At 40.9% G+C, this 23121-nt stretch overlaps 1 protein-coding gene across 1 annotated transcript in view; it reads left to right on the forward strand.

Moving 5' to 3' along the window:
• Positions 1 to 10300: 10300 nt before the first annotated feature.
• rhbg (Rh family B glycoprotein) overlaps positions 10301 to 23121 on the forward strand; it is a gene marked incomplete at its 3' end in the record, with an annotated part of 35418 nt that continues 22597 nt past the window's right edge. The window contains exons 1-5 of the mRNA XM_079640899.1: positions 10301 to 10657; positions 18976 to 19162; positions 19652 to 19802; positions 19899 to 20046; positions 21006 to 21172. Of these exons, the coding sequence (XP_079497025.1) occupies positions 10477 to 10657; positions 18976 to 19162; positions 19652 to 19802; positions 19899 to 20046; positions 21006 to 21172 (834 nt within the window). The 5' untranslated portion in view covers positions 10301 to 10476. The remainder of the gene's footprint in view (positions 10658 to 18975; positions 19163 to 19651; positions 19803 to 19898; positions 20047 to 21005; positions 21173 to 23121) is intronic.

Here is a 23121-nt window from a genome sequence, read left to right on the forward strand (position 1 = left end):
TTATGTCGTAGAACAAAGCGTTAAAATCTCTTCAAATTGTAATAACCATAGACTTTATTTCAGGCAACCAAAAACCTATTCAAATGTCCTTAGGATGTTATAAAATACTAACTCATTTCTGGGTTTTGGACTCATTCCTACACCATCCGTTTTGAAGCCAGCCTCAAGTGGCCATTTGATGAACTGCAGTTTTCTAGCACTTTCACAAAGCCACTCAGCGTTTCTGCTTAGTCCAGATTAAAAATCAGAGGTCAGAACCGGTTTTTGGCACAGGTCGGTCACCTAGGGCCCAGATCTGGGGGGCCGCTGCGTTGGTCTCTGGGAGGGAAAAAAACATTTTTGACTGTGTGCGCTCATCCTAACTTTCGGCCTTCATGTAACAACATTGATGATAAAGTAGAGGTAACACCCTTTTCACCCCGGTTACACTTTTCATTTGCCCTGTACAATGGGCGCTGTAAATGATGAAAGTGGGGGATGTTGGCTTATCAGGCGCCCGCAACTTGAACATTAGAGCATGGACACATGTCGCAGTAGAGACAAAATACAAAAATAAACCTGAAAATGAGCGTAGGACCTCTCTTTAATTTGGCTCCCCTGAGAATATCTTGTTTGGCATTCATTTATACTGATAATAATACAAATAATGAAATACATAATAATAAGTAGTGGTAATTGTATTTATAGGGTACTTTTAAAGGAACCCAAATCATTAATACAATTAATTAATAACAATTAACAATTAATACAAACATTAACAATTAATACACTTAAAATGTATACAACACACAGAAGGTGAGTTATGATTTGTAATTTAACTCAAAAGTTTGGGCCACTTCTAGTTCCAAAAACTATGGAACAAATATACGTAAAATATAACTTCTGGTTGCAAAAATAAGTCAGATTGTATAAAAGCCTATGAAAATAATACAACAATGTACCTAAAATAAAATAAAAAGACAGAGTAGTGCAATAAAACAATATCAAGTACGTAAGTAGAAGGAATAAACAAAAACATGGACATATAAGATTAACATTAGGGATAGGGTTAGGGTTAGGGTTAGGGATAGCATCTCAAAAACTATAAAATTGTTATGGTAGCTCACAGCCAAAGTGCGAGCGTGGGAGCGAGCGAGAGAGAGAGGGCGCACCGGTACCGACTATTGTTGTTAGCATCTGGTGCTAGCTGCGCTAACGGATATAAGAAGATGTTTCTACAAGAAGGTAGAGCTCTCTCCTATCAGACTGAGAGGCTCAGTGAGGTAAAGGACTCTGAGGGTTTAGATAGTTCACTTTAGTCTAAGTTATCTCAGTGGGTCTCAAACGTTTTGATCACAATTTATGTAAACAAATACTTCAAAGGTACACCTTTATAATTATTAGGATAAGTAACTAGGACAGTAAACCAAAAATATCGCCAGCTAAAATCTCAATTGTTCAGAACCGGCCTGTCAGAGGTCATTGTGTTAATCTGTTGTCCATTAGCTCTTCCTGCAAGAATACGAGTTGGCTTGAATCTACGCCTGTGGACGTTCACCTGACCAAAGTGTCTCAGCGTGTGAACCTCAGGTTGTTGATTTAAGTGAAACCTGTAACTGTCTCTGCAGAGACGAAGCGATGAGGAGAAAAGACAGGATGAGACTTGTAGGCATTTACGAAGAGGGAGAACAGTTCTTAGGGACTGTAAAATGACTTTACGTGACATAAACTAATGGGTTTCTTCCAAAAACAAGTCGACACTTGCACTAATCTGTCAAATTGAAAACTTGTTGAAATGATTAATGAGTTACAAATAGGCTGTAACTGAACAAATAGGTTCCCATACAACTCAATTACAATCAATTAGGATCTGTTTGATTTTAAAACTTTAACGACATGTTTAGAACTGCAATCCATAAATAAATAATTCCCCTTTAAACGTAATTGACAGTTTATTTAAATTGTGTTGAAAGGTGAAGGACCTAATACAAAAAAACAATATTATTTGTACTATTACTACTAATACTATTATTAGGTACACATATTTAAAATGTTTAAAACAAAGAATGCGTTATATTTTCGACCTGTCTGACAATTTGCACAGAGCCCACTGTGTTGTTTTGGATTTTTGTGTTTGGTTTATTGTTATGCCCCATCAGACCACGACAAACCGCATGTGTTAAAGCTTTTATTTTTTTATTTAATGTTCGGTTTTGGTCTAATTTTCTTTCAAGGATGCATTTCCCTTGTGTGAGTCTCAACACAGGCTGTGTTTAACTACTACAACACTCATAATAGAGGTAACATCCAGGGGCGGCTGGGACTAAAAATCGACCGGCCCACTTCGGTAAATACCGCTAGTAAATTTGCAAGGGGGGGTGGGGGGGGTGCTAGTGACCCACTTCAGTACCGGGAACGTCGCGATGGCCAGTCCGCCACTGGTAACATCTGCAAACTACTTTTAGTGAAACACTGGACATGTTGGCCCTTGGCTTGGCATGCTTGACAACGACCTTTGGTAAAAAATTATCGGGGAACCCTGGTGTAGGTGAATGCACAGTCAACTATTTAAAGTCCACCCACATAATTTTCTGGTCCCAGATAAACACTCATGTGATCTGTAATGGGATCCTTTACTTCTGTTGATTTAGAATATTCTTTGTTTAAACAGACCCTTACAGTACATTGAATTGAATCTGAATATTAATCTGACATCACAGACTAGAATCAATTCTTACAAACTTTGAAGACAAGTCTTATCTTTGATTCCTCTCTTTGGCGAAAGAAGAGATTTCTATCTACTAAACTTTGGTTGAACTTTGGTGTTGCAACACTTGAAAAATGGCGCCATTGTAAAGTGTTATCTACAATCTGAGGTGCATGTCATAATGACAGGAAGCTCTGTTTGTTTACTATCACAACAATCCTATTGCAAGATGTCAGGTGTCTGCCTCGAGTGTCTTTACGCTCTGGAATGACTGCGACTCTAGGCATCTCTGTGACATTAAACAGAAAATAAACATCCTAATGCATCACAACTGCATCATGGGTCAAAACAATGTCTGCAAAGAAATAAAGGATGAAAAAGGAAGTGGGTTTACATTTTGAGACGATGGCATAAAGTATATTTGATAAGGATTCGTATGGAAGAGGATTAAGGCTTAATGTAAAATGAAGGAGAAAACGCTCTGAAGCTTCAGAGACGATGCAAATATAAAATCACAAATGTGCCAAAACACATGAAAATGTAGAAATATCATTTACTAAAATGCTGCAGGAAGCGCTAAATGTTTTTATATAAAGATGGACAACTGTCTCTGTTGTTGGAAACTTACCTAAAATGTTTTTTTTATGGTCTTATTTTAACAATGTGGTCACATGACAGATGTTACTGCAGATCTGCTGTAAGCTAGCTAGCTAACGTAGCTACATAGCTAACGTAGTCATTTCAGATATACTGACAAACAATTACAGTTATGAGACGACATATCTGAGACAGAGACAGTTGTTCAGCTTTATAATCCTGAACGTTCAATGTGGAGGACGCTTCCTTGGTAGCACATGTCCCTCCGAGTCACTTGCTTCAGGAGCGAGGCAAGAATCCTTCCTAGCTTCGGAAAACTAAGAACGGTAGAACAGGCTAACAGGTGTGCAGGTGTGCGTCATATGCGAGGCCCCGCCTTAGATGGAGTGCAATTTCTGCCAAAGATTTGGAAATTGGTCCGTGCGCAAAGCATTGTGGGGATTTTAAGACAGCGGAGCCTACACATGTGCAGCCTCGAAATTTCCCGCAACGAAGTACGCCGGCCTCGGTAGAATTCCAAGGAACCTGGACATCGGTAGTCCTTCGGCGGGACTCGATGACAGAGTATCCTTGAAATAATGGCTCTGGAGCATCCTTCCTCGACATCGAGAAATACCCCAAGCGCTCCAGCCGTGTGCATTACTCTTTAGTGTCCCCTGGTCTCCGGCTGTGTGCGTCACTTTTTAGTGTCCCCTGGTCTCCCAGCTGTGTGTGTCACTCTTTAGTGTCCCCTGGTCTCCCAGCTGTGTGCATCACTTTTTAGTGTCCCCTGCTCTCCCAGCTGTGTGTGTCACTCTTTAGTGTCCCCTGGTCTCCCAGCTGTGTGTGTCACTCTTTAGTGTCCCCTGCTCTCCCAGCTGTGTGCGTCACTCTTTAGTGTCCCCTGGTCTCCCAGCTGTGTGCGTCACTCTTTAGTGTCCCCTGGTCTCCCAGCTGTGTGCGTCACTTTTTAGTGTCCCCTGGTCTCCAGCTGTGTGCGTCACTTTTTAGTGTCCCCTGGTCTCCCAGCTGTGTGCGTCACTCCTTAGTGTCCCCTGGTCTCCCAGCTGTGTGCATCACTTTTTAGTGTCCCCTGCTCTCCCAGCTGTATGTGTCACTCTTTAGTGTCCCCTGGTCTCCCAGCTGTGTGCATCACTTTTTAGTGTCCCCTGCTCTCCCAGCTGTGTGCGTCACTCTTTAGTGTCCCCTGGTCTCCCAGCTGTGTGCGTCACTCTTTAGTGTCCGCTGGTCTCCCAGCTGTGTGCGTCACTGTGTTCCCTGGTCTCCAAGCTGTGTGCGTCACTCTTTAGTGTCCCCTGGTCTCCCAGCTGTGTGCGTCACTCTTTAGTGTCCCCTGGTCTCCCAGCTGTGTGCGTCACGTTTTAGTGACCCCTGGTCTCCCAGCTGTATGCGTCACTTTTTAGTGTCCCCTGGTCTCCCAGCTGTGTGCATCACTCTTTAGTGTCCCCTGGTCTCCCAGCTGTGTGCGTCACTCTTTAGTGTCCCCTGGTCTCCCAGCTGTGTGCATCACTCTTTAGTGTCCCCTGGTCTCCCAGCTGTGTGTCACTCTTCAGTGTCCCCTGGTCTCCCAGCTCTGTGCGTCACTCTTTAGTGTCCCCTGGTCTCCCAGCTGTGTGTCACTCTTTAGTGTCCCCTGGTCTCCCAGCTGTGTGCGTCACTTTTTAGTGTCCCCTGGTCTCCCAGCTGTGTGCATCACTCTTTAGTGTCCCCTGGTCTACCAGTTGTGTGCGTCACGTTTTAGTGTCTCCTGGTCTCCGTTGTGTTTGAGCTTCTTGCAGCTTTTTGTAAACACTACGCATGTTTCCTCAAGTTGGTAAAACCTAAAGGAAATGTTGAAGCGCATTTGCGTTTGCACCTGTCGGCCACCGTACAAAGCCCCATCTACATGAAACTTGGTTTGGTTCCTTTTCCAAAGTTACATTGAAGTATTTATAAAAAAACAAACTTTAATGACAAAAACACTTCCACTATTGCAGCGCTTTGTCTTTGCAGCGTTTGGTTTATGCAACACTTTGACTAAACGCTGCGCATCTTTCTTCTGATGTTTCCTAAATACTGCAAATGTGTTTTAAAGTTGGTGAAGATGTTTCTTCATTTTCATGTGATTTAGCACATTTGTGTTTTAATATTTTTTTTTAAGCTGCAGCACGTTTCTCCTAATGGCAGTGTTTTGGGTCGCTGTAACGCGTTTGCACCTGTCGGACAACGTCATTTATGGATTGCACTCAAAAGAAAATGTATAATCTGTTGTATCCTTTACGCATCATTTGCTGTCCTTGTTGAGGAAACCATAACAGCATAGACCATTAACTCTGCCTTCCACAGTCACAATAGAAACAAGATGCAGGCGTAACATTGCATAAAAAACCTCCTCCTCTTCTTCCTCCTCCTTCTCCTCCTCTTAAAGCTGTAAAGTTTGATAGAGATGTAACTCACACCTCTCATCCGCCCTCCATCAGTGGAGACAGCCTCTTCTTCAGAGCGGTGAAAGAAATTGCAGGAATGTTGTTTTGATTTCGGGGAATTTAAACAATTAATGCTCGAGACCACAGGCGACAGAGACTTCTGCTCAGCTTCCTGTAAACAAGTCCGGCTTTAGTTTGTATTCCTCCACTTATTGGTGTTTAGCGCGAAAATGTCATAATTCAACTTTTTGGGGGAAATCTTAAATTTCGGACTTTTCTGAAAATATCATAACTTTTTCCTCAAATTATCACTTTTTTCAGAAAATCTCCAAATGGTGACGTTTTCAGATATAACAATTTTTTATCAAAATGTTGAACTTTTTTCTGAAATAAAAAAAGAGTCTTTTCCTAAAAATCTCAACCTTTTGACGTTTTTCTGAGAAAAATCATATTTCTGATTTTTTTTGCTCAACTTCAGATTTCTTTTTTTTTATGAAAGATTTTACTGTAGTACAGTGTGTATTACTGTAGTAGAGTGTGTATTAATGCTGTATAATTTGTATTACGTTACTTTGTACAGCAACAAATTAAGTGATTTTAGAATAAACTCATCAAATGCACTCAAAGTTTTGCACAACAAGCAGAAATAAACCACAGTCTTCGTTACTAGCATTAGGAAATGTAATACTATTTGATCAAATACAAATTGACTTTGATGGTAACAACCTTAACACCTTTTTATCAACATGATAACTGACCTAGTCATTCAACATGCACCACTTTAAAACAAATGACAGATGACTGAGAAGTGAATTGGATAATAAGAAGTTATTGGGTGCAGTATTACTAGTTCTGCTTTTGATGTTATTGATAATTTGTTGCCGTTACACAATCTGGAACAATATGGTTTTACTTTGAATGCGCTAAGGTTGATATAAAGTTACCTCTGCAATCAAAGCCACATTTTTTGTTTGAATGGAAGTTTGTCAAATATTAGGAAATTCACATGCGGAGTACCTCAGGGTAGTTATTTGGGACCACTTTTATTTTCTATATTCACAAATGAACTACCATTAGAGCTAGAAAAGAAATCCAAAGTAAGTTTCAAAAGTTTGCTTAAACAGCATCTCCTATCATAAAGTACAATTTAAATGTGTCTGTGGGTATGTACAACTGAATGTACTATTTGTGTTACTACTTTTTGTTTTCAGTTGTTTTCAGTTCATACGGAATTGTTTATTGCATGAAAGAGTGAGCTATTTTTTTGTTTTATATATTTTTGACTATGAGGACTCCAGAGCCCTGTACTACGAAGCCGGATTTTCGCTTAGCGGGCTAACTTCAGGGAAAACTTGGGGTTTCCGGTCCTACAACGCTGGTTCTCCCTTTTTAGCGGGCTAGATCTCCATGGTAACTTATGCTGAATGGCTAGCCTGCTCCGGAGCAGGTTTGGTTGCAGGCTAAGAGATCCACTCAGTGAAAGCACTGCCTTCTTTGACATGTCTCTTTAGGTCGTCCTCAGACGAGCCCTCCATCGTCGCTTCCAGTGATCCCGGTTCTCCATACATCTGGCCAGTTCATTCGTACTTTGTTCTCCTGTGTCGTTCTTGAGTACGTCCACGTATGTTTGTGCGGGACGTCCTTGTGACCGATGCCCGTGTGTTGGTTCCCACAGAACCAATTTGCCGGCTGGCAGCTCTTGATGCCTTTGGCAATGTCCTGCTAGTCTCATTCTCCTGGCTGCAATTTTCTCGCTCACCCTTGGTATTCCCTCGTACAGGATATTGTTGGTTAAATGTACACTCTTGCTGATGTTAAGTACTGCTCGCAACATTCTGGTGTAGCATCCGTCTAGAGACTTTTGCAGGGTTGGCTTCAGGGTCCAGCATTCACTGCCATAGAGGAGAACAGACTCTACCGTTGCATAGAAGAAGCTGAATTTGATTTGACGGGGGAGGTTGGAGTTCCATACACTGGTCATGCCGTTCAGGGTCCTCCATGCAAGTGCCTTCCTCATCTTAAGATCTTGCTCAGTTGAGTTGACCCATGAGCCCAGGTACTTGAAGTCCTTGACTTCTTTAAGCACAGTGCCTTCTGTTGTTGTCAGAGGTGGATGTTCCGGTAAGATGTAATAGGTGATAACGTCAGTTTTCTTGGCGTTTATCCTAAGGCCAACCTTGGCACACTCTGACTCCACTCTGTTCAGGAGTTCCTGTGCTTGCTCCACGCTGTCGGAGAGCAGGCTGATGTCGTCCGCATAGTCCAGGTCTGTCAGGACTACTGTGGGGTGTCGTCTTGACCTCCTTGGTGTTAGAGTGAAGCCAAGATCCTGCTCTCGTCCACTGATGGCCTTCCTGAGCGCGTAATCCAGGACCATGATGAAGAGGAAGGGGGCCAGGGTGTCCCCTTGCATTACCCCAGCCAGGATGTCAAACTCCTCGCTGTTGCCATCTGGGGTCACCACCCTGGCCCTTGTTCCTGCGTACATGGTCTCTATTGCCCGGAGTAGATTGGGAGGGACACCGTAGGCCTCAAGGATCTTCACAATTGTGCTTCTGTGGATCGAGTCAAATGCCTTTTTGAAGTCGATAAAGCACAGTACAGCAGTCAGGTTATCCTTTTCACCTCCTCAATCATTCTCCTTAGATCAAGATCTGGGCTGCGGTGGTTCTCCCCTCTCGAAAGCCATTCTGGTTCTACCTCAGGTGAGGGTCGATGGCGTGCCGTATCCGGTTCAGTATCATCCGGTTGTAAACCTTTGCGGTGATACATGTCAGGCTGATGCCTCGGTAGTTGTCTGGCTTTGAGAGGTCTCCAGCTTTAGGCACCGGGATGATGTTGGAGAGAGACCATATATCAGGCTGCATGTTGTGCAGTACAGCGAGGTTGCAAAAGTCTAGGATGAGGTCATCGTACTAAATGACGTGACATGACGGCAAACAAGAGGCAAGGCAAGGCAATTTTATTTATAGCCTATAGCACTTTTCAGCACGTGGCGATTCAAAGTGCTTTACAGATTAAAAGCAAAAGACATTTAAGAATAAATACAGCATAAATACATTATTAAAAAGGCATTTAAAAACCGGCATAATAAGCAAAGGTAATGAAATAAATTAAATAAATAAACACAGCAGGTACAGAATACATGACTAAAAAGGCATACTGTAGTGTGAGTATGGGCAGCTCAATTAAAATAAACGGCAAATAGGTGCGTTTTTAGTCGGGATTTAAAAATAGGAAGTGTTCCAGCGGACGTGCACGATTTAGGCAGTTTGTTCCAAATTGTTGGGGCATAATTACTAAAAGCTGCTTTTCCATGTTTAGTGTTTGTTCTCGGAACAGAGAGCAGACCCGACCTAGAAGACCTGAGACTCCTGGATGCTTCATAGTGATGGAGTAGGTCGTCTATATACCTCGGTCCTAAGCCATTTAGTGATTTAAAAACTAGCAGTAGTATTTTAAAATCAATTCTTTGGCAGACTGGAAGCCAGTGTAATGATCTCAGAACCGGAGGGATGTGATCCACCTTTCTAGTGTCAGTGAGGACTCGAGCAGCAGCTTTCTGAATCAGCTGCAGCTTTCTGTTAGATTTTTTAGTGAGCCCTGTGAAAACATTATTGCAGTAGTCGAATCTACTGAAAATAAAAGCATGGACAAGTTTTTCTAAATCCTGTGACATTAATTTTTTAATCCTTGATATGTTCTTCAGGTGGCAGTATGCAGACCTAGTAACTGTTCTAATGTGACTGTTAAAATTCAGGTCTGAGTCCATCACTACACCCAGATTTCTTGCTTTGTGAGTTACTTTGTAGTCTGCTGACTGAAGCTCTGTGATTACTTTTAATCGGTCCTTCTTTGCTCCAAAAACAATGATCTCAGTTTTTTGTTTGTTTGATTGGAGAAAGTTCTGAGTCACCCAGTCAGTGATTTGCTCAATGCACTTGCTCATTGTTCTAATCGGAGAGTAGTCTCCCGGTTTGATTTTAAAATAAATCTGGGTGTCGTCTGCATAGATGTGATAGCTTAGATTGCTCTTTTTAATAATTTCAGCCAGAGGTAGCATATAAATATTAAAAAGCAAAGGTCCTAAGATGGAGCCTTGAGGAACCCCGCATGAAATATTTATCAGGGTTGATTTGTAATTGCCTATTGAGACAAAGTTTGTCAAGTAGGAGCTAAACCAGTTTAGAGCTGTTGCTGAAAAGAGGTGCACTAAATAGCTTTAAAGCACCTCCAGGTAAAAGATCATGGAAGTGAAAACCAAATACAAGTGTGTGACAAAATAAATCACATAACTCAGGCTTCATAACCATTTTGACTCTCGGTTATTATTAATAAATGTTGACTATAAAACATAGCAGATATTTGTAGTTGCTGGACATAATATATCACAACAGTAGGTTAAGGGAACATTGGTGTTGTCAATATTCTTTAAATGTATTGCACAATACCATAGAGACTAATAATTGAAGGAAGCCTTCATTACCCAACACCCCTGACTTCATTCCACCTTTAAAAAGTACAGTAGAAAGGGGGCGTGGCAACAAGTGACACTGCATTATTCATGAGGCAGGTCCTGTAACAACACATATTTAGCAGCAGCTCCTGTGTCTGTCTGAGAGTTTCTCCTCCACACACCCACACACACACAGCAGCCTTCTGTCTCTGCACCCCGGGGAGCGTGTGTGTGAGAGAGAGAGAGACAGAGTGTGTGCAACTACTTTCTGTGCTGGATCTTTAATCCCCCCCGTCCTCAGTCAGCCTCTCTTTTGCTCGGGGAAAGACAACATGACGGACGCAGCCACCAACATGAGGCTGAAGCTGCCGATCACCTGCTTCATCCTGCAGATCATCCTCATCATCCTCTTCGCCACCTTGGTGCAGTACGACCACGGCACGGACGCCGCGGCATGGCACAACGGGAACCACACTTCTGAGTCCGAGAACGACTTCTACTACCGGTACCCAAGTGAGTGTCCCGGGGACAGGAGGGTCAGGGGTCAAATGCTCTGAATGCTAAAGAGTGTCCAATGATGCTTTTTAAATGTACCTTTGTTCTTTAGGACAGGGATAATAAAGCCAGGAAAATACAACACAGAAAGTCAGACTTTTCTTTAATTAAAAGTAAAGAATAACCTTTTTTTTGTCAGTATTTCCACCGTGTCTGTAACTGATGCAGAGGCTTTAGTGCAAAAGCCATGATTTAAAATGATTTAAGATGTGTGAGCAACTTATGATTCAACAATGCTAAAGAAAGGTGATGCAATGACTACTTCTGCAAAACGGAAGCTTTAGTTATTGGATATATGACATGACATACAAAGGTTGCACCAAAGAAAGGTATGTGTGAACTCCTCCAAGAATAATCCTATTTTACTTTCTAATAATGCTTAATATATGTCTCAAACAACATCTATCCTCTCCAAATGCTCTGAATGCTAAAGTGTGTCTGAATTTAAGTATCAGCAGGTTTGTGTATCTTTACAGTTTGCAAACTGGAAAGAAATGGGTGCTTTAACATGTTTTTAGTGAAATACAGAGCTTTGACTACATTGCAAAAAATTTGTCTTGAAAAAATACTTTTAAAAGGTTAGTTCGAAATGAAGGGGCTTGGCAATACACGTGGGGGAAACTTCTGTGTAGCAATTAGGGTTGCAAAGGGGCGGAAAGTTTCCGGTAAATTTCCGGAAAGTTTCCATGGGAAGTTAAGCTGGGGAATTTTGGAAATATTCGATGCAAAATTAAACAAAAAACATGACATTTCAACAGATTGAAAAAAAAGAAAAATAATTCTAAGTAGAGCAGAACAAGTTTTAATTATTTAATTGAACAATTATTTGTTTCATTGAAGAACGAAAACAGGAATGTTGAGTTAAATATTTATATATATAATAATAATATATATATCCAACTCTTCCTCTTGCTCTTCAGTGTCACTGTCCAGCCTCGTTGAGGAGGCTTTGTGTCCGGCTCAGAGAGCCTGAGGTTTGCCCGAATGCCAACCGACTCAAAAGGAGACACGGGGAGAGCTGGAGCTTTGATGGCAAACACTGATGGTTTATTTGGAGCTTCGGCCGGAGAATTCACAAAACAAGTCCAAGAGCCAGAGGTTCTGACTTCATGGTAGAGTTGCCACGTCAATTCTGAAGAACTCTCCCCCAGGCCCATGTGTTTAGCTAGTTCAGAGAGAATAATCAACATGCTGCATAACAAGATAGAATCATAACACCTCTACCAGCTGATCCAACAGGCAGGAACAGGGAGACAGAACACTGAGAGCACAGCAGCCAAGGCTACAGGTGTGTGTGCTCAGTCCGGACAGAACAATACGTATCCCACTTCTGACAGTTATTCATTGGAGAAACAATGTGTATCATCAGATTTGAGATATTGTATTATTGTAAAAAGTGAATCCCGGTTTCAGAGGCTGCATTTCAGTAACATTAAGTATTTGTCTGAATTCACCAGACTTCTACTACCGGTACCCGAGTGAGTGTCCCGGGGACAGGAGGGTCAGGGGTCAAATGCTCTGAATAAGATTAGATCAAATGGAATTGTATTAATCCCTGTGGGTAAATTCAGTGGTTCAAACAGCAACAGGTTAAGATTGAAAAACAGGACAGATTAATACAATTAAAGATACAATTAAAATGATATACTGTTAAGTACACTTTAAAATAAGAAATGAATGAAAGAGGGATATATGAAATATTCACAGATAGGATTCGTTTTTTTTTTTTTTGAGAGAAATTGGGAAAATTGTCTCAAAAAACGGGTCGAAATTTGTACGTGAATTCACCGCAATGTGAACCCACGTTTTGTACAGTTGCAGTTTTTAAACACGATCTTTACATTTTTGACTTGTCCCTCCAAACACCGTACGAACTCTTCCATCAACACTAAGATAAGATAATAAGATAAGAAGTGCTTTATTGAACCCAAGTTGGGAAATGTCTGCGTTGCAGCAGCAAAAAAAGACATGGCATTGTCAAGTAAAAAAGGATATCATCAAAGTCAGCTTTATTGTCAAAAAATGTCTACATGTGTTATACATACAGAAATCTGGAGATACCGTTTCCCGCAGTCCCACAGTGTGACATATATACATAAAACAAAAAAAGGGCCTGGATAAACGGGGTGTAGAACTAAGTGCTGGTTAATAATATATTTAAAGCGTTCAAAGTACAGTTTCAGTGCAGTAGCAGCGGAGATGGGCAGAAAAGTGACTGGATGAGGGAAGGTTGTGTGTGTGTGTGTGTGTGTGTGTGTGTGTGTGTGTGTGTGTGTGTGTGTGTGTGTGTGTGTGTGTGTGTGGGGGGGGGGGGGGTTAAAGTCCAGTTAAATATACATAAGTATGTAAGGAATAGAATATTAAATATTAAGGCACAGTGTACATTAATACACTCTGCTAGCAGTCCAGTAGCAGAGAGTTCTCCTCCAGCCAGTATCTGTCCTTGTAGATGCTAAAGTGTGAATGAATTTGAACTGTTACTACAGAATCTTTGCAAACTTGAAAGACATGGGTACTTTCTCAAGAAAATAAATCCAGATTGTGTCAGTCTTTTGTGAATTATAGAGCTTTGACAACATTGCATGTCTTGAACAAATACTTTTAAAAGGTTTTCAGTTAGAAATGAAGGGGCTTGGCAATACGTATCCCACTTCTGACAGTTATTCATTGGAGAGACAATAGGTATCATCAGATTTTAGACATTATGCTTTTGTAAAAAGTGTTGTCTGCTCCTGGCTTCAGACAGTAACATTAGGTAAATATTCTGAATTCACCAGACTTCTTTCAGTGTAAGTTATGATTCAACAATGCTTAAGAAAGTTGATGCAATGGCTACTTCTGCAAAACTGAAGCTGTAATTATTGGATATATGGCTTAACACACAAAGAAAGGTGTGTGAACTCTTCCATATGTACCATTGAGAATAATCCCATTTGCCTTTCTAATAATGCTTAATATCTGTCTCTAACTACCCCTATCCTCTCCTACATGCTCTCCAAGTGATCTCAATAACTGTAAGTATTTCCTTCCTGCATGCTACCCCAACTTACTTACATGTTTTAGACTCATTTAGTTCCTGCAAACTCATCAGGAGGAGATGCAGTTTGTTGTGTGAAGAGAATGAGAGCTCTCTGCTGCACTAATTGGACGCGTCCCATTCTCTCCGAGTTCAAAGAAATGTCTTCCGGTCCGCTGGAGGAAGATCCATTGATCGTTCATTTCCTCATTTACACGGATTGATGGTGAAGAAGAAAACGTGTTATTGCCAAACACAGGCCGCTGATTACAAATGCATTCGTAAAACACATTGTATACCGTTTGACACCGTGCACACAAAGTTAAAAGCTGTTTTTGCATTGAGTAACCTTAATCTATATTAATAGCAGTGGGATGAGTATGTAGTTGGTTTTACACATTTGAAACCCTTTGACACCATGCACAGAAAGTTAGAATCTATTATTCAGCATTAAATACTCTGAACCTATCGGTAAAAAGATAACATGAACTCCCTACTAAAGGATGTGAATATGTAATCGTGTGTTTGATTTTGCACTTCAAATCTCTAGGGGATAACATCGTTTAATCCTTTTTGTTTTTTCTCGCTTTCATTGTGGATTGGAATAGCACGGATTACCTTTTTTATTATCTTTTTACATAAAGTACAAAACTAAAAGTATTAAAAACCCATAAGTAATACTAACACATAACAAAAATCTAAAACCACAACAAACATGTGAAATAAAAAGACAGAAAGGAGGAAAAAGGGGACAGAAAGGAGACAAGGAAAGGAGAGGAGGAAGTATAATGTGTTATTACCAACTTGTCTTTTTATTAACATAATAAGGAAATATATTTTTAAACATTTCAAGATAGCAGATCAACAGTTTAGCAAGGAGACACTAACTTCCCCACAATTCCACCTTAAAAAAAATCCAGCTGAAGTCACATGTTGGAGGGGGGTGTGTCCCAACATGTGGCACACAGACACAGGGGTTACCTGGGCGTCCCTCAGGTGTTGGGGGGAGGTGTCCCGGGGCAGAGCAGAAAATGAGGAGAATGTAGAGACGAAAGCTTTTGAACTCTTAATGAAATCTCAAACAGCCTTCCCCCTGCAGGCAGCTCACTCTCAGGAAGTCTCTCTGTCAGACACTGATGTGAAGTATGCCATTTAAAACTGAAACTCACCAGCAGGGAGACATTTAACACCTGCACCGGTGGAGAAAAGTAGAAACATATTTTTGCTTTCATTTGAATATTTCCAGATCAATTCTTTTAGACTGAGAAATGTTTTTATTTGTCATAAAGCGAGGACATTTAAAATGCATCACAGTGGCAAAGGGACAGTGTAGATAAAATATCAGTATGTAGTGTCTCTACTTTAAAGAGTCCTCTCCTGCTGATGTTCAGGTGTATATCAGTATGTAGCGTCTCTACTTTAAAGAGTCCTCTCCAGCTGATGTTCAGCTGCATATCAGTATGTAGTGTCTCTACTTTAAAGAGTCCTCTCCTGCTGATGTTCAGGTGCATATCAGTATGTAGTGTCTCTACTTTAAAGAGTCCTCTCCTGCTGATGTCCAGGTGTATATCACTATGTAGTGTCTCTACTTTAAAGAGTCCTCTCCTGCTGACGTTCAGGTGTATATCAGTATGTAGTGTCTCTACTTTAAAGAGTCCTCTCCTGCTGATGTTCAGGTGTATATCAGTATGTAGTGTCTCTACTTTAAAGAGTCCTCTCCTGCTGATGTTCAGGTGTATATCAGTATGTAGTGTCTCTACTTTAAAGAGTCCTCTCCTGCTGATGTTCAGGTGTATATCAGTATGTAGTGTCTCTACTTTAAAGAGTCCTCTCCTGCTGATGTTCAGGTGTATATCAGTTTGTAGTGTCTCTACTTTAAAGAGTCCTCTCCTGCTGATGTTCAGGTGTATATCAGTATGTAGTGCCTCTACTTTAAAGAGTCCTCTCCTGCTGATGTTCAGGTGTATATCAGTATGTAGTGTCTCTACTTTAAAGAGTCCTCTTCTGCTGATGGGGGGTTTGAGAGAAACTCTCTCTGGAGGCTACACAGGGATTTTAGCCTTTGCAGACCATTTTCATGCACTAAAACGTATATAAAACCTCAAAAAGCATTATTTTGCCTCTTTAAACATTATATATTCTGTATATTTGTATAAAATGCCTCAAAGAGACTGTAGCGTTACTGTAGAATTTTATATTTCAACGTTAGATTTGGTGGAATTCCCTTGTGGAAATTCTCCAACTTAAAGAAGTTTCGGCGGTTTAACGGTGTGGCCATGCAACTGAAAGATTACTATCAAACAATACTGACAGTTTGCAGAAGACAGGACACCTGCATCTGCTTACGTCAAAGCCCTTCATTTTACTTCCTTAACAATCAAACCAATCCCATTTTCAGGACTCTTGATTTCACACTACTTTTGCTTTTACTTCTAACATGAACAACACACTGGAGGTTGCCTCTGCAGCACTATTTAAAACCCACAGAATCAACCTATACTGCCGTCGGTTAGAGAAATAATCGCAGAGAGTAAAGGTCCATTAGCTTTAACGGCTGCTGATAATCTTTAACCTGACACCTTCACTGTCACGGGAGCTGAATCAGAAGTCAACCTTCATGTTTGAGTGCTATGTATACACAACCTCCATCCTTACTGCACGCCTGGAAAGAAGTGTACCATAAACACACAGGTTCTGCAGGGCAGCTTGTAAATCTGTGTGTCGGGGTCTTATAGTCAATGCATTGTCTGTCCTATATGCTCCTGTGAGATAAGGATGGTATGTGAACTGATAATATTCCTTTACAATTCACCCTCATGGGCAACAGATCTCCTGAAGGTGAACAAAGCGGTCGAAAAGGCTTTGAAGGAGCTTGTCGAGATTTTATCTCATGGGACCCGGTAATACGCATACCGTCAATTATCAATGGGAACATTTGTAATATTAAAAGTCAAAGAATTGGCTGTAGTTGCTGCATTACATTATCAGTATGTAGTGTCTTTAAAGAGTCCTATCCTGCTGATGTGCAGGTGTTTATCAGTATGTAGTGTCTCTACTTTAAAGAGTCCTCTCCCGCTCATGTTCAGGTGTATATCAGTATGTAGTGTCTCTACTTTAAAGAGTCCTCTCCTGCTGATGTTCAGGCGTATATCAGTATGTAGTGTTTCTACTTTAAAGAGTCCTCTCCCACTCATGTTCAGGTGTATATCAGTATGTAGTGTCTCTACTTTAAAGAGTTCTCTCCTGCTGATGTTCAGGTATATATCAGTATGTAGTGTCTCTACTTTAAAGAGTCCTCTCCTGCTGATGTTCAGGTGTATATCAGTATGTAGTGTTTCTACTTTAAAGAGTCCTCTCCCGCTCATGTTCAGGTGTATATCAGTATGTAGTGTCTCTACTTTAAAGAGTCCTCTCCTGCTGATGTTCAGGTGTATATCAGTATGTATTGTCTCTACTTTAAAGAGTCCTCTCCTGCTGATGTTCAGGTGTATATCAGTATGTAGTGTCTCTACTTTAAAGAGTCCTCTCCTGCTGATGTTCAGGTGTATATCAGTATGTAGTGTCTCTACTTTAAAGAGACCTCTCCTGCTGATGTTCAGGTGGATATGAGTAGGTAGTGTCTCTACTTTAAAGAGTCCTCTCCTGCTGATGTTCAGGTGTATATCAGTATGTAGTGTCTCTACTTTAAAGAGTCCTCTCCCACTCATGTTCAGGTGTATATCAGTATGTAGTGTCTCTACTTTGAAGAGTCCTCTCCTGCTGATGTTCAGGTGTATATCAGTATGTAGTGTCTCTACTTTAAAGAGTCCTCTCCTGCTGATGTTCAGGTGTATATCAGTATGTAGTGTTTCTACTTTAAAGAGTCCTCTCCCGCTCATGTTCAGGTGTATATCAGTATGTAGTTTTGTATGCCCCATATCACACACAAAAATATCCAGCCATGCAGATATTTTCAGATGTATTTGGCTGTTTTTTGTGTGTCTTGTGTGAACTTTCCCTTTAAAGAAACCCTACCAATAAACCCTTTAGCTAAGAATTCAATAGAGAGTTTAAGAGTCTCCACAATGGTTGAACTCCATGAAATAATTGAAGGAAAACTTCAATCTTTGTGGAAATTAACCATTCAAAATGGTCAAATGTAATCAAATAAATTGGGAAGAAATATCAGTTTCCCTTCAACAGAACTCAATTGACAGTAGGACACTAACTCGGCACAGCAGAAATTATTATTGGTTTGATTTTGTGGGGTCCTCCTGAATATCAGAGAGTTTATCTGGGACAAATTGCTAACGGGGACACTGGCAACACCTCCAACCAAGCCATGCCAATGAATGGTCCCCATGGTGACAGCAGCTACTGCACAGGGCAATATTGTGTGTGGTACAAATAAGTGACAATTTGAAAGCAGTGCTTGAAACAAGATAATGAGTTCGGTTGGAAGTCGAGATGGATTCATAGAGTCTCATAATAACGTTTAGGTTCTGGGTTTCAAAGCAATAATGTCCTGATGGAAGAGCATTGTGCAGGCCGGGGTCCCCCGCTGACCAGAGCTTATGTAACTGTGCTCAATCACAGAGAAAGGCTGCTTTCAATGACAAAGCCCTCAAGTGACTCAGTTGTTGGCAGTAAACTGGTCTTTTTGTTGATGGAGGCTTTTGAGGAACGCACATATTATGTCGATCTAAATGACTAGCATCCTCGCTGAAGTGCTCTTGGTACTCTACTACATGGATTTGTATTAGAACTAGTATAAAAGGACATTTAAATATAATCAAAACAGAAAAAGAGGGAATAGTTGAAGAGTTTATGGTTTAGCTTCGATCGAGTTTCCAAGTTACGTTTTCTGCAGTCAACTAAAGGTGTATTGATTTGGCAATTAATCTTTTGTTTGATTGACGAAAAATTAATCAGTAGCATTTTTGATATTCAATCAATCATTAAAGTCAAAATGGAAGACAAGCAGTTCGCATATGGTTTCTGCAAAGTGTCAACAGCCGTTCCTCACACATTTCTCACTATTTCTAGATTTTATAATCCATCAAACAAGAAAGTAATTGACAGATTAACAGAAAATGCATAGGCAGCACTAAAGTTGATTATTGCACCAACATCAATGCTGTGCATGCATGTTTTTAAGATGGGAAGAAAAAAAAGATAATAGTAGTGGGCCCCATATCGAGCCTTGTGGCACTCCACTTTTGTACTATGTTAATCGATCATTCTTTTTATCATCTAAACCGATGTTTTCTACATTATGCAGGTTTCCAGGATGTGCACGTGATGATCTTCATCGGCTTTGGCTTCCTTATGACCTTCCTGCAGCGCTATGGCTTCAGCAGCGTGGGCTTCAACTTCCTTATCGCATCCTTCGCCCTGCAGTGGGCCACACTCATGCAGGGCTTTTTCCACGGTATGCATGGAGGCAAGATCCACATCGGGGTGGAGAGGTACGTGGTAACCAAACAGTACATGCATCAATACATACAGACCGCTGACACATACATACAGAACCAATATGTTGGACATCAATGGGATATCAAGAGGAATCGATGTCTTGAGAATCAGAATTAGAAATCTTTTATTCGTCCCACAGAAGGGACATTTAGACCAGCAAAGGTACAGTGCAGATAAAAGAGATATACTTACACTCCCTCTGTAGGTATCTTTGAGATTTTAGCATTTGTTGACCATTTCCATGCACAACAACCTATATAACACACAACAGGAATGGGGAAAACCCTAAAAAGCAGGATAGGGCCTCTTCAAAAGTTGTTAAATCAAGTGGAATGAAATGTTTTGGCCAACCAGACTCAAACAATACTTCCTAAATATCTATTGAATTGAACACCTCAGACAGAACATTAGATATCAGATCGTGTTGTCCATGCCCACAAGATCCTGTAGTAATGTCTATTATTTAACTGTTTTTCTTTCAGCATGATCAATGCTGATTTCTGCACTGGGGCTGTGCTCATCTCATTTGGAGCGGTTCTGGGTAAAACCAGCCCGATCCAGCTGCTGGTCATGGCGATGTTCGAGGTCACACTGTTTGCTGTCAATGAGTACATCCTGCTTTCCGTCCTGGGGGTGAGTTGAAAAAACTCACTGAAAGATTGTACAACATACGTATCTTTATTCTTCCAATATGTCTAATTTCATATGCTTTGTTTTACTTTCTTTTAGGCCAAGGATGCCGGAGGCTCCATGACGATCCACACGTTTGGAGCTTACTTCGGACTTATGGTGACCCGAGTCCTGTACCGGCCAAACCTGGATAAGAGCAAACACAGGAACAGCTCGGTGTACCACTCGGACCTGTTCGCCATGATCGGTAAACATCTATTCAAAAGTCAAAGTCAACTTTAATCTTACTCAGACAATCCCAAATAGGAAAATAAAATTATACAGATATGTATAAAAATTTGCAAAATATGTATATCCTATACACAATCAACAGACACATTTACACATATGCACACATTAAGATAAAAGAACACAAAAATCAATATATAAAAAAATAACAGTTCAAGCTGTTCAAGCTGGGTTTTATTGTTCTCTGTCGACAAGAATACTTTTACTTGTATCTAAGATTCTGCTTGTGATGCCATCTGTGTTGCTAAGGAATGTAAAATGTCCAACTGATTTCAACACAAATCAGGGTTCAGGTTGTCAGGTTTGGTCACCTTGAAACTCATTGAAATCCAATGCTTTTCCTCCACAATATATTGGATTTAGAAGGAAATTGCTCTGAAATTCAGTGTTTTGTTAAAACAAAAAATAAGTTTTTACCAAAGAGAAATTAATTTGACTTTAACACAAATGACTTTGCTTTTCATTTGGGTTTTGTCGTCCTCCTTACCTGAAAAGTTATAATGCTTCCTAGATTCAATCAGCAAGCAGCCGACCTTGTTGGGTTGTACTTTGTCAATTCTTTTAGTCATTTTTTCATAACATTGGGTTGGCATGGTCAGTCTAAAAGCAGCCTTTAAGCAATGGACCTTGTCTTTGTTCTTGTCAATAGTAGTAAAAAAACTAACTGGAATTACATAAATTGGGTCTTGATCAAAGCTTTGAACAGACACACAAGTTGAAGTATTGAACTTCTGTCTCTTAGAAGGATCTTGACTTGTATCTTCTCTTACCTTTTGGTTAACCTCCAGGTCTAACATATCACTGTAAAAACATGTCGTTAGCAGTGACGACTCATAGGTGGAATTGCCCAATGCAGCTTTAACATCCCATAATCCAATCAACCAACTGAATGCTGTCCTTACTGCTTTTATTTCTCAGGTACCATTTTCCTTTGGATGTACTGGCCCAGCTTCAACTCTGCAGTGACGGCTCACGGAGACGACCAGCATCGCACAGCCATGAACACTTACTACTCCCTGGCCGCCTGCACCATGGCCACATACGGCATGTCCGCCCTCACTGCACACGACGGAAAGCTTGATATGGTGAGGACACATTATCATCACATAAATTAAATGGCGGTGCCAAAAATAAGTTCAAATCGCCAGAGGTGGGAAATAGTGGAGTACAAATACTTTGTTACGGTACCTACAGTGGGGCAAAAAAGTATTTAGTCAGCCACCAATTGTGAAAGTTCTCCCACCTAAAAAGATGAGAGAGGCCTGTAATTTTCATCCTAGGTATACCTCAACTATGAGAGACAGAATGAGAAGAAAAAAAATCCAGAAAATCACATTGTCTGATTTTTAAAGAATGTATTTGCAAATGATGGTGGAAAATAAGTATTTGGTCAATAACAAAAGTTCATCTCAATACTTTGTTACATACCCTTTGTTGGCAATGACAGAGGTCAAACGCTTTCTGAAAGTCTTCACAAGGTTTTCACACTGTTGCTGGTATTTTGGCCCATTCCTCCATGCAGATCTCCTCTAGAGCAGTGATGTTTTGGGGCTGTCGCTGGGCAACACAGACTTTTAACTCCCTCCAAAGATTTTCTATGGGTTTGAGATCTGGAGACTGGCTAGGCCACTCCAGGACCTTGAAATGCTTCTTACGAAGCCACTCCTTCGTTGCCCGGGCGGTGTGTTTGGGATCATTGTCATGCTGAAAGACCCAGCCACGTTTCATCTTCAATGCCCTTGCTGATGGAAGGAGGTTGTCACTCAAAATCTCACGATACATGGCCCCATTCATTCTTTCCTTTACACGGATCAGTCGTCCTGGTCCCTTTGCAGAAAAACAGCCCCAAAGCATGATGTTCCCCCCCCATGTTTCACAGTAGGTGTTCTTTGGATGCAACTCAGCATTCTTTCTCCTCCAAACACGTCTAGTTGAGTTTTTACCAAAAAGTTCTATTTTGGTTTCATCTGACCATATGACATTCTCCCAATCCTCTTCTGGATCATCTAATGCTCTCTAGCAAACTTCAGACGGGCCTGGACATGTCCTGGCTTAAGCAGGGGGACACGTCTGGCACTGCAGGATTTGAGTCCCTGGCGGCGTAGTGTGTTACTGATGGTAGCCTTTGTTACTTTGGTCCCAGCTCTCTGCAAGTCATTGACTAGGTCCCCCCGTGTGGTTCTGGGATCTTTGCCCATACTTCTTTACTTTTCTTGAGTAAAGAAGTTTAGTCAGTACTTTTACCAGAGTATTTTTGAACACAAGTATGTGTACTTCTACTTGAGTAAAGGATGTGTTTACTTTCGCCATCTCTGAAAATAGCCAAAGAATCACCCTTTTTAGAGGTAGAAGATGAAACAGCCTGGCAGCAGGTAAAAGGACGGACTCTTGCTTTAACCAGTGCTTAACTAAAGACAAAAGACAAAAGTCTCGGGACAAAGAACTAGTTTTGCTATATCTTGAATTCCTGTCAGCTAGGTGGATCTTATCGTAGTTTGAACCTCATGACTGAGTGACTCAAAAGATAAAAGCTGATGGATGTGTCACCTGAAAACACATACAGTACCCACCCCCCCAAAAAATGTAAGTCGTGGTTGAATCACATGTTCAGGAACCATGAGTCAAACGCAGCTGGGAACAGTAAATCTTTCTGATTTCAAGATGGGACATTCCTGTGCTGATAGTGATCAAACCGAACGAAGCATAATGGACAAGGGAGTGGACATACCATGTGGCTTGCTCCTTCTACAGCTGTGCAGATCGCTCACTTCTGCCCAACATTTAAAGTGCCTTCCTGAGCTCAATATCTAGTGATCAGGACCAAAGAAACATCTGAAAAGTAGCATACTTAATTCTCAGGTTCAATGTAGGGTAATCTACGCTAACCTGCTATCATAGCTAACTAAGTATGTGTTGAGTACTTTTAAGCAGCTTGTGGAGGGAGGTCTGCGCTTAATGTTTTAGATTCTCTTACCTCTTATCATCATGACTATTGAAGCTGAATCCCAGATGTGTTTGGTTTGTTGTGGCTGGG

Source organism: Notothenia rossii (genome assembly GCF_949606895.1).
Source record: "Notothenia rossii genome assembly, chromosome: 7".
NCBI lineage: Eukaryota > Metazoa > Chordata > Actinopteri > Perciformes > Nototheniidae > Notothenia > Notothenia rossii.